Here is a 12,565-nt window from a genome sequence, read left to right on the forward strand (position 1 = left end):
AATTTGCTGTAACATGAAATAATAGTAGCAAACCAGTGGTATTTTAGGGAGCAGGCGGGGCTCATGACTTACATCACAGGCACCTGCACAACACAAAACACTATTGCTGGATGTAGCTTTTATTTTATTTGCTTTTTTATCTTATATTTTGGAAATGCACATCCATTTTCCCCTTTAAATTTTTGGGGGACCTCCAAGCTGTAGCTTGTTTAGCTTATACGTAAATCCGGCCCTGGCTTTGACTCCTGCATTGCATTTGGGGGGGGTTGGACTAGATGACCCCTGGGGTTCCCTCCCTCCTCCTCCTCCTCCGGGGAGGCCCTTCCTGGCTGCGCCTCCCGGGCTCTCGGCCAAGGCTTGGCGCCTGCCACTCATTCACTCCCTCGCCCACCCGTCCCTCCATCCCTCCGCCCGGCCTCTCCCCCTCCGTCCCGGCGCGGGGGCTGCCGGGATCCGTAGTCCCCTCGCCCTTGGGCTCCGCGCCCGCGCGGGGTGCGCGAACTACGTTTCCCAGCCTGGCCGGGCGGGCCGGGCTTGCGCCGGGCGTTTTGTTTGAAGCTCTCTTCTCCCGGCCATGGAATGAGCGCAGCGGCGGCCGGGCGGGCAGGGGCTCTTCCGCGCAGACCCCGCGCAGCCTGCCTGCGCCCCCGCGGAGATCGGCCAGCAGGATGGAGCCCGGGGGTCCCCGCGGAGGCGGAGCGGCGGAGGCGGAGGCTGCCCCCCAGGTAGGGCTGCGTCTGTTTTATTTTTTATTTTTGCAATGCTGCATCCGCGCCGGAGGGGACGCATCGGACCGCGGGGAGACCCCTTTGCGGGCGTGCAAGGCAATGCATGCGTGCAGACGTTGCATGGAGCGCAGTGCAATGCAATTGCAACGCGGCGCCCTGCATGCATGCAACTTCCACCGGCGCTCCGGACTTGGCAGGTGAGGGGGGTCCCCGATGGGCGGCAGAGAGAGCCGGGAGGGCGAAGGGGAGCCGCGGGGGGAGCAGCGCCGAGCCCGGGGGGAAACTTCGGCGTTGTTGCGCCGGGTGTTGGAAGCGGAGGCTGGCGGGGGTCCCTCCCCTTGCAAAACCTCGTCGCCTCTTATATATTTCATGCATTGCATTCATAGCGCGCTTTCTCCTCCAAGGAGCTCCCGGGGGCGCGCGTGGTTCTCCCCGTGTTATCCTCGCAACAACAGCCCTGCGAGGTGGGTCAGGCGAGTGGCCCAAGGGAGCACCCAGGGATGGCCCTGGCCAAGTGGGGTGATTTGAACCCGGCTCTCTGCCAGGTCTTCGTCCTCATTTAGCCCCCACAACAACCCTGCGAGGCAGATCCGACTGGCAACAAGTGTTCTCCAGCTTTTCAGAGTCTTAGTTTTACCCGGAGATGCTGTCAGGGGTTGAAGGTTTGACTTTCTGCATGCCAGGCAGAGAAGCTTCACCACTGACCTGGAAGCAGAGATTTGGGACCGACGCCAAGGATCATCCAGCCCAACCCGCTGTAATGCAGGAATCAACATGGGACTTGAACCCAGGACCTTGAGATTAAGAATCTCATGTTCTGCCAACTGAGCTATCCCTAATAGATAGCTCCTGATGGTTCCCCCCTCACAAGAACCCTGTGAAGTAGTTCAGGCAGAGAGACAGTGGCCAGGTCAGCTTAATAGCTGAGTAGAGATTTGAATTCTGGTCTCCCAGATCCCAGTCTGACACTCTAACCACTGCACCACACTGCCTCTTTGGTACGGGAGGTCTCCAGAGGATTAAACCCCAGTTCGGCACCGCAGTCAGTACATGTGGCATAATGGTAAGCATGTCAGACTGGGATCTGAGAGACCAGGGTTCGAATCCTGACTCCATGATGAAGCTCACTAGGTGACCTGGGGCCAGTCGCTCCCTTTGTCAGCCTAACCTACCTCACAGGGTTGTTCTGGAGGTTAAATGATGAGGGGAATAACTACATCTTGAGCTCCTTGGAGGAAAAGGTGTCATATAAATGAAAGAAACAAATTAAAATATATGCTGTTCTTATGTGTGGGTTCAGTACAGCTAAGAAGAAAGCGTTGAATCTCTTTAATAGGTACAGTCAAACCATATAAGAGTGTTTGCTTCTTCTTCTTTTTAAAAATGACCCAAATTCTAGGCATGCAGGAATTTGCAAGTTTCCCAGTTGGATGGAATTAGATGTTGGGAAGAATGCAGATTCTGACAAGGAGTTCTGTGTAACTCTGAAAGATGGCATAGGCTCTATTCTACACTGGTTGGGCTGCTTGTCTGTGCCCCTGAAGCGCTGCGGTACAGTCCTGGGCATTTTAAAAACCATTTTAAAAAATATTCTGATCCTAAGGAGCCGGTTCTCATGATTCATGTGGAAGGTACTTGTTTTCAAACCGGGTTTGAAACTCAACCACGTTTGATAGGCTGTGTGAACGTTTGCCACAATTGCAGACCTCACTTCTGTGAGGAGCATGACCCTAAAACTGGGCAGGAAATAGCGTGCACTATGGAAGCCTGTGCTTGTGATAAAATGTTGGCGTGATCAGTGTGGAAGCGCTTTGAGCCTCAGTTAAAATGACTTATTGGGGCTTCCAGACGATGTTTCCGGTCAGGAGTCAATCGCAAATTGGCACCTGCAAGTTGTGCAGTTATTGTGGATTGGGAAGACTCACGCAGCAAATCCATTTCCCCCCCAAAATTGGACTCCTTTCGGAAAAGGAATTGGGGGAGAATGGGGAGGGGGCACTTGCTTTGACCCAGAACCCCGACAGACAAACCCGGTGGCCGCAGCCTTGGGGATGTCCTAGTTTAGAGGAAAGACGAGGAAGAGGCAACAATGATGGGAGTTTCTAAGATCAGGTGTGGCCTGGAGAAAGTGAGCCCAGAACAGTTTCCCTTCCCTCTCTCATAACATCTGGTCTGGAACAGGATGGAGGCTTTTCTTATGTTCATGGTGCTCATTCCGTAGCCAAGGCCAACTAATCTCTCTTGTAAATGAATCAGGATTAATGTCCAGTTCAACAGGCTGTCCGGAAGCATCCTTATATTCATTTACAAAGAGCACCTGCACAACAGCCAGCCTCAGGAGACCCCGGTCCAGTCGGCCGTGCCCATTTCACAGACGGGCAACTGAAGCAGAGAAACCGTGCCTTGCAGAGCGAGTCTTTGGAGGAAGCTGGGATAGGATCTCCTGCTTCCCTTCTAGATCTTGCCCCTTGCAACAGAACACGGCCTTAGGACTGTGTGCATCCGAGTCTTGCCGGTGCTTCGGATGGCGTGCTCTCCCTTCCGGCGTCTGGGCTCGACTCTGGCCGATTTGGCAGGCTCCCTGCCAACCCTGTGCATGACTGAGGTTTCCCCCCCCCCCCGTCTTGGCTATGGTGTGAGCCTGTGCTGTTAATTAATAGGGTTCTGCCTCCAGAGAAGATGAGACAGCCCTCAAGGAGGTGATTATGTAATTTGCTAGCGAGAAGGAGGAAAAAAATTCCCGATTCCCTGGGACGGATGAGTTCACCCCTTGCCAACTGAAAATTGACAGGCACCCTGGGTGAGTGGCAGTCTGAATGAAGGGACCCTTCTTTAGGTGTCAGTCTCTGATGGATCCCACCTGAGCAGGCTGCCTGTGTTACTCCCCACCCGTCCATCTGGCCTTTGCATTAGGGTAAGTCTCAGCTCTCGGCTTTCGGTCTGACTCGGCGTGGGATTAGCTTCTGTCATCTTCTCCATCAGTGGTTTGCAAAGTGGGCAGTGCGTCCCCCCAGTTGGTTAGGATGACTTAGGGAGGCACAAAGGGGGCAGCAGGGACGTGGGTGGTGCTGTGGGTTTAACCACAGAGCCTAGGACTTGCCGATCAGAAGGTTGGCAGTTCGAATCCCCGCGACGGGATGAGCTCCCGTTGCTCGGTCCCTGCTCCTGCCAACCTAGCAGTTTGAAAGCACATCCAAGTGCAAGTAGATAAATAGGTACCGCTCCAGCAGGAAGGTAAACGGTGCTGCTCTGATTCGCCAGAAGCGGCTTAGTCATGCTGGCCACATGACCCGGAAGCTGTACGCTGGCTCCCTTGGCCAATAAAGTGAGATGAGCGCCACAACCCCATAGTCGGTCACAACTGGACCTAATGGTCAGGGGTCCCTTTACCTTTTAAGGGGGCAGCAGGGAGGTGCTGGAGGTTTAATGTTTAAGTGGCTACCAGACTCCCGAAAGCTGGTCTCAGCGGATCAAACTCATCGTAGAGCTGGAAGTCCCCCCCCCCCCCCGAGGGATTCCCTCCCAGGCATAAGCTTTGTTGCATTATTTAAACATCATAGCTTAAATTGGATTTTGGATGAATGCACAATTAAGCGTTGCTTGTTGGAATGTTGTGGTGTTGCTGTCTTCCTTTGTGGGTTTTGCAATTCTGAATCATGTTTTTTTAAAAGGGTAGGGTGTGGGGCATTGGGGATGAGTTTATGGAGCCAGAGGCTGGTGGCCGAAAAAGGTTGGGGAAGCACTGCATTATAGTGTTGTTCTTTACGGGATGGTTCTGTGCTGGATCTGAACCTGTGTCCCATTAAATCTCTGGTCTCCTGAATATTTTTTCTCTTAAAAAACAAAGAAACCCTGTAACATGATGGAGTTGTGCTTTTCCGTTCCAACTGGGCTAGTTTGGTCTGTTTCCCCACTGATACCCGAAGATGGGGTTCCCTTGAGCTCAGTGCGATTTACTCCTGAGCAAGCAGGATTGCAGTGACAGCTATAAGCCCCATTGGCCACAGGGAGGCTTGCTTCTGAGTAAACCTGCTCAGGACACTGCTCTGAGACAGCTGCCCTTCAACCTTGGACCCCCAGATGTCCCATCTTCGCTGACCGTTGGCTGAGCCGCTTGAGGATAAGGAGCGCTGCCGTCTGGCAACATTTTTATTTTTAATTATCCTTTGCATTTATATCCCACTTTTGCCCACCACTTTGAGGGTTCTGAGAGAGGGAGAAAAACTTTTTTCCCTGCCGTGCATAATGTTATAAACTTCTTCCATGTTGCCCCTGGGAGTCCTTTTTCTTTCCTGGCCTGCTTTTCACAGAATCATAGAATTGCGGGGTCCAACCCTGTGCTGTGCAGCAATTGCAATCATAGCTTTCTTTGGGTTCGTCATTCGTTTTCTTGACAGGATGACTGAGCCATGCCAAGGCCTGCTGTCAAAGCCGTGACCCGTTCCAGACTCCACCAAACGTAGCCTGGGAGCCAATTTCCTCACCAAACATGTGCAGTTACAAGACATGCCAGAGCGTGTCTGAGCGCGTACAGAGAGCCTTTGCCTCATTGCAGCCATTGCCTGTGCACTTGAGGTTGCAGGAAACGCTTTCCCCATCAAAGAAAACAGCTTCCAGAGAGATTTGACCCCCAGCCCCTCTTCGATTAAAAATCAACCCTCGGTTGATGAGTAGAAGGCAGGTCGCCTCTCAGTGAACTCCAGCCTTTCACCCCAGGGATGGTTGATTCCTTTCTTATCTGTCTCTCCGCAGTTCCCATAGTTGGGTTGTGCATCCAGTTGCAAGAAGCCCACCAAGACAGAGGCTAGTTTTTCCTAGTCGTTTTTGTGTGATGGACATTTGGCTTCTTTGCAAAACCTGAATTCTGGAGCTTTTCCAAGGTTGCTTTAAAATGGGCATTACAGATCCACAATTTCTCGGATACTCTCGGGATACTTTTGTGATCTGCCCCAGCAACTTATTACCCCTGTTAAAACAATCGCTTGTTAAAAAGGGGGAGCGACAGATGGGGAAAACTTTGCTGCGGTGTGTTTGTGTACGAAAGGGCCAGCTTTTTGACAGGTTCGTGGAGGAAGAGAGGGCTATGTATGGCAACTAGCCAGAGTCGGAGGCAGCGATGTTTCTGAATACCTGTTTCTGGAAATCCCAGAGGGGTCTCTTGGGTTTAGATGTTTGCAGGTTTCCTCTGTGGCCACTGTGAGAACAGGATGTGGGACTAGATGGGCTGTTGACCGGATCCAGCTGTTCTTGAATTGCTACTGTTATAAGAATTTTGAGGTCTTAGGTATGTAATAAATGTTCATAAATGTACCAAGCAAACACGTACATAAATATATAAACCACATGTCTGAAAACCCCACAGAAAAAAGTCCTGAACAAATTGACCTCAATTATTTCTCCGCAGGGTCAAAGTGGGAAACCTCCCCATTGTCTCTTTCCTCACAAATCCTGTCTTAAGGGCAAATTTAAGATATGAGTAGGGTGTGAGCCTGTGACCTGGCCCAGGAACTAAGTATTTATCATTACAAAAAACTGGCCAGGCTCCCTAGGGTATCCAATCAAGAGAGTATTAACAGGTAACCTGCCAGACAGGAGATAAACAAGGCACTCAGATTTCTGCTGTAGACCGCCCTTTCTGTGATGTAGGTATGATGTTTCTGGGGGTGGTCTTGGACTCTAGGGCAGGCAATTTAAAATGTCTATATAAGAGTGGGCACACCTTTGTTCGAGGTCCTCCTCCTTCTCCTGCATGAGAGGGGAGCACCCTGTTGCAACAGCTTTAATAAAGATCAGGCTTACGAGCTGCTTTGCTTCTCAATATTCTCTGGTTGGCCTCTGTTCTTTTCTCCGACCGATGGAGAACCTGCAAAGGGCTCTCCAAGGGCTCTTGTGTCCCCCATAAGGGAATAAGGGCAGATTTCTGTTTATTACACTGCTGAATTACTGCAAAGAGGCAGACAGCTCGCCCGGCTGCTGGACCTTTCTCCTCCTCCCTCGCCCCTTGACCAGGGCGTAGGACCTTTGGGGCAGATTTCTCTCCGGTTTTCTAAGATCCGCAGGTGAGAGAGAAAAGGCTGTCATCCTATGCGCCTTGCAATCAAAACACGCATTTCCTTGGCTGATCTTCGCGCGTTAGGTGTCACCCTTAGGTGACGAGGGCACCATTGGCGGTTGTCACGTGCCACTCCGGGAGCCGAGCCAAAGAGGTTCCTGGAATGAAGACCTCAACAAAGTGACTCCTCGGAACTGAGAGTGCTACCTATGGTGTGCCAGGATGCGTCAGCTCTCAAATCAGCCGTGTGCCGTCCCCCGGGAGACGGGAAATGAGCTTGGCAAGGAGACGTCAGCAGTCGCTAGGCTGCAGCGCAAACTCCCGGCTGCATCTTGAGCACTGGCAGAGGCTCCAAGGTGGAATTGGGGTATTATTATTATTTTTGTAGAAGGGGGTGCATGCAATGGTAAACAAGCAGCAGCTGTCTTAAGAAGTGCATGGCTATCGCGGTACATTACCGGTCTCACAGGCGGGTACCAAAACGATGGAGGGGATGGAGGGGACTGTCCTGTGAGGAAAGCATCTGAGGCTTTTCCGTTTGGAGGAACGATGGGTAAGAGGCGAATTTGTAGAATTCTCTCCCCCCGCCCCATTTTTCAATTCATTTTATAACACAAATAAACAACATAAACAGAAAAACAAACAATACAAATTCTTGTCTTACCCTTATTTTTTCTAAACATTGTTAGGTGACCTTCCCCAAGACCCCCCATCTGATTTTCATTTTAACTCATCTTTAGCAGTTTACATATATCATAATTTTTAACCATTTTTTTATCACACTTACTTTTACCATAATAATCTTCACATTTTATTTATCCCTTACAAGTAATACTATTTTAAAATACCCTATCTTCTACTTCTAACCCTACAGCCTATATCCACTTCCAAAGCTGTTCTAAGATTTAAATATGAACATATTTTTTCAAATATCCTTTAAACTTCTTCCACCGTCTCTTCTCTCTGGTCTGGGAGTGTCCCAGTCAGTTCGGCAAGTTCCATATAGTCCAGAAATTTGTAGAATTCTGTATGGCATGGAGAAAGTGGAACGGGGAACATCTTTCTCCCTCTCTCCTAACACTAGACCGCATGGGCATCGCATAGAAGCTGAATATTGGAAGATTCAGGACATAAAAGAAGTCCGTCTTCAGGCAGTGCATAGTTAAACTGTGGAACTCTCTCCCACAGGAAACAGGGATGGCCAACAAGATGGATGGTGTAAAAAAAGGATTAGACAAATTCAAGGAGGCAGTGTTAGAAACTCAGGTATATACGCCAGGCACCAAATGCCAGCTTGAATCTAGGTTGCAGTCGCCACAACGGAACTTCTCGTTTGCCAGGGGGTTGGAATAAATGACCCTCGGGGTCCCTTCTAACGCCACAATTCTACAATCTCAACTACACTGCTTGACTCCAGCTTGCTCTTGCAACAGTTCACTTGTCCCAGTATGCAAGGAGAAACACACACAGAGGAAATTGAAACGGAATTAACTATGGACTAAGGCGGAAGTTTTTAAACTGTGCTCGCCAGCTTGGCACCCAGAAATCTACACATAATATAATATAATAATAATAATTTATTATTTATACCCCGCCCATCTGGCTGGGTTTCCCCAGCCACTCTGGGCAGCTTCCAACAAAACACTAAAATACAATAACCTATTAAACATTAAAAGGTTCCCTAAACAGCGCTGCCTTCAGATGTCTTCTAAAAGTCTGGTAGTAGTTGTTCTCTTTGACATCTGGTGGGAGGGCGTTCCACAGGGCAGGTGCCACCACCGAGAAGGCCCTCTGCCTGGTTCCCTGTAGCCTCACTTCTTGCAGCGAAGGAACCGGCAGAAGGCCCTCTGAGCTGGACCTCAGTGTCCGGGCAGAACGATGGGGGTGGAGACGCTCCTTCAGGTATACTGGACTGAGGCCGTTTAGGGCTTTAAAGGTCAGCACCAACACTTTGAATTGTGCTCGGAAACGTACTGGGAGCCAATGCAGATCTCTCAGAACCGGTGTTATGTGGTCTCGGCGGCCGCTCCAAGTCCCCAGTCTAGCTGCCGTATTCTGGATTAGTTGTAGTTTCTGGGTCACCTTCAAAGGTAGCCCCACGTAGAGCGCATTGCAGTAGTCCAAGCGGGAGATAACCAGAGCATGCACCACTCTGGCGAGACAGTCTGCGGGCAGGGAGGGTCTCAGCCTGCATACCAGGTGGAGCTGATAAACACTTGTGCCAATAGCAAAATGCGCCTGGCGCCTGGCTAATTTCGAACACTGCATGGAAGAGAGGGCTGTCGAAGACTCCTGGCCACACTGGCTCTGCTCCGCTTCCATGGTCAGAGGCACCAATGCTTTTGAACACCAGTTTATGAAAACCCCAGGAGGGGAGATCTGCTCTTGTGCTCTAATCTTGCTTGCAGGTTTCCCATGTGCGTCTGGACCCAAGAAAAGGATGCTAGACTAGATGGGCCATTGTCCTGACCCAGCAGGCTCTTCCTGCCAGGATCTGTGGACCCCTGTTAAAGGATCTAACATTGGGGTGAAGCTTTGCAGACCGTTTAAAAAGGATAACTGAGGCAATTGGGGAAACCATAACCAGTTGTCAAGATATAAATTAGATGAATTTGCTTCCCTCCTGGCCCCTCCAGATGCCCCTGTCTTTGCCACTCAAAGGATGGATGCTCTATTTAAAGGGCTGGCATTTCCAACAGGTGGTCTTTTACCTGGCAAAGCTCTGCCAGTTCCTGAGGGCGACGCAGGTGGCAGGAAGGGAGGTGGCGGTGAAACGCCTTGGCCCCCCCAAGTTCCCAACCATTGGCTTAATTCCTGGACTGCGGAGCCTCTGGGCCAGCAATTCTTTCCTGCAGGGGAGCTTCTGATGGGGGCTGGCAGCTTTGAAAACCTGTCAGGAGGGATGATGTGGGGATAGAGCCGCCCGCGGAAGAATTGGCCTGCCAACGACCGTCTTCCATCCTTGCGGACACATTTGCTATTTCGATTGATAACAGGTTGCCTTCTCTAATCACGCCAGGGAGGCAGAACCCGTCTGCTCGGATCTCGTCGCCTCGCTCTGGCATTTGGGGCGCTCACTCAGGTGACATGATAGAAGTTTACAGAACGACACAGTGAAAAAGTTCCTCTCTCGTGACTCATGGACACCCATGAAGCTGAAGGCTGGGAGATTCAGGACTGGTGAAATAAAGTCCCACTCAGCGCATGGTTAATCTATGCAGGAGCAGTGTTCAAAATTAGCCAGGCGCATTTTGCACATGCCTATTGGCCACCTGCGACCAAGTGAAGGTGCCAGGATGGCGCCGGACATCTCCACCTGAGGATCTTGTCTGTTTTCACACACTAATACTGCACCCTGTGGGATTCTATCAGTTACTGCAGAGCTTTCCAAACTTTTCACGTTGGTGACACACTTTTTAGACACGCATCATTTCGTGGCACAGTCATTCAAGGCATTTTCTTGATCTGCCCTCGGGCAGAAGATATAGAAGCAGGATTAGTCGCACCAACAGGGTAAAGAACAGCTTCTATCCGTGGGCTGTTAGGCTGCTGAATGAAAAGAGAACAACAGGGCAACAGACTTTCAGTAAACAAGGGGAATTAAGACTAAGAGAGCTGCGTGGGGGTTGCTCGTGTAATCTCACTGCATACAAGTTGTACAAGCGACAATAAAGAATTTCAATTTCAATTCAGTTCCACTAGCAAACCAGAGGTTAAACTAGCCCCTTTCCAGCCCTGGGAGGAGTGTTGGTGCAACAAACCGAATCACTAATGCAGAGGCTTGCAACCTTTTGGAGTCCATAGCTCCCTTGACCAAGTCCATTTTTTCTGCGGCTCCCCTGTGGGGCTCAGGAGCCCAGTTATGCCACCCCTTGCCTGCAGAGCCGGCAGCCCCTCACCCATTTTCAAACACCCTCCCTTGCGGAGGGTTCCCTCAGTCTCCTCTCCTCTCCCCTCTCTTTTGGAGTCCTCTGGGCGCTGCCGCCACCCCTGGTCTCTGAGCTGCCCCACTGAGAGGTGCCTCCTCACCCTGCCCCACAGGGGCCTGAGAAGCACCCCCTGTTCAGCCCCAGAGGCCCCATTCACCTGGGGAGCTTGTAGCCAGGGATGCTGCCACAAACAGCCACGCAAGCCTTTGGGAGGCAGAGACACAAGAGGGCATCAGGAGAGGGAGGGAAGGAAAGGGGCAGAGGCCAGGGTTGCCAGAGGCACCCCTGACCATCTTTCAAGGCACCCCAGGGTGCCACAGCACACGGGCTGAAAACCACTGCACTGACGTGTCGCGACACACAGTTTGGAAAGCTCTGGGTTCCTGTATTCTGCCTTCTATATCCTGAACTGCACAATCAAAATGAATTTTGGGAAGCAAAATGCTTTTTCTGCGCCACCTGAGCAGGAGCAGTGAACAAGTTTGTAGTTACCAGTAATTGTTGTCGCTTGTTTTCGCTTCCCCTGCCCTGCTCACGGCTGTGAAGAATATCCCCACGTTATGAATGGTCTGCATCACACTTGAGAAAAAGAGGCAGGAATAGGCCAAAATAGATGTGGACTGTTCCTGGATGAAGTGACTTTTCTTCTTTTAAGTTCTCAAAGCTCTGAACCAAGTTTGAGGTTGTCCTCTGAACTAGCCAGGTGTTTAACTAGTAACCGATCACAGTCAGTCCATCATTCGAAAAAGAAAATTCAGAGCTGCCTTGAAAGGGACCCCCTAAAGGTTATCAAGCCCAACCCCATCATTGCATCGAAATTTGATTCACATTTTATTTCATTTGGTGCATATATTCCAGTTATTACTATCTTCTCGTCTTGGGGTGTTATCTGTTCATCCTTGTTCATCCTTAAACAGTTGCTTTGGATCGTCTTTGAATAACGCTTGTAGTTTCATGAGGAATTTTGGATATAACGGAGATGTAAAAGATTTGGATTATCATAAAAGATGCAGAAGGAAACGATTAATAATAGGACCCATAAAGGAGAGCAGGGAAGTCCAGGAGATTCTTTGGGATCTTGTTTTTATGTTGTATGTTTGTGATGGTAAAATTTTAATTTGAAAAAACCAAATAAATCAATTTATTTAAAATGAGAGAGAGAATAAAAAATTAAAAAAATAAAAAAGAGATTTGATTCATGTGGCAAAACATTCCGGCCTCCTTTGCCTTTGCCAACTGCTGTGGAACCAGTTAAATGATGCTGTCCCCAAGGTGGCAGTTATGGAACTGAGAGAGAATGGAACGCTCAGGTGGGCTTCATTCCCTGACGCAAACTGGCATTGTCCTCCAGAATCCTCCTTCCTTACAGAACCTCTTGGGTGCTACCTCTCGGTAATTTCTCTTCCCTCAGAGGCTCACAGTGGGGCATCCGCCAGGGCAGGGCCTTCTCTGTGGCGGCCCCTAAACTGTGGAACTCCCTCCCGAAATAGGTATACCTGCCACCTTCCTTGCACTGCTTCCATAGGATACTGAAGACACATCTCTAGAACCCGGCTTCTGATGCCTGAGTTGTGTGTTTTTAGGACCCGGCTCGTTTTTACTGTTGTAAAAGGTAAGGGTAAAGGACCCCTGACCGTAAAGTCTAGTCACGGATGACTCTGGGGCTGCGACGCTCATCTCGCTTCACTGGCTGAGGGAGCCGGCATTTGTCCGCAGACAGTTTTTCCGGGTCATGGGGACAGCATGACTAAGCCGCTTCTGGCAAACCAGAGCAGCGCACGGAAACGCCGTTTACCTTCCCGCCGGAGCGGTACCTATTTATCTATTTGCACTTTGACGTGCTTTCGAACTGCTAG

The 12,565-nt window shown here is 50.3% G+C and overlaps 1 protein-coding gene across 1 annotated transcript in view; it reads left to right on the forward strand.

Moving 5' to 3' along the window:
* The first annotated feature begins 297 nt into the window (after window positions 1-297).
* LOC310745929 (uncharacterized protein) overlaps window positions 298-12,565 on the forward strand; it is a 55,640-nt gene continuing 43,372 nt past the window's right edge. Inside the window, exon 1 of the mRNA XM_083579230.1 lies at window positions 298-725. Coding sequence (XP_083435356.1) covers window positions 669-725 — 57 coding nt within the window. The 5' untranslated portion in view covers window positions 298-668. The remainder of the gene's footprint in view (window positions 726-12,565) is intronic.

The sequence above is a fragment of the Podarcis filfolensis genome, assembly GCF_964270895.1.
Source record: "Podarcis filfolensis genome assembly, chromosome: 12".
NCBI classification, from domain to species: domain Eukaryota; kingdom Metazoa; phylum Chordata; class Lepidosauria; order Squamata; family Lacertidae; genus Podarcis; species Podarcis filfolensis.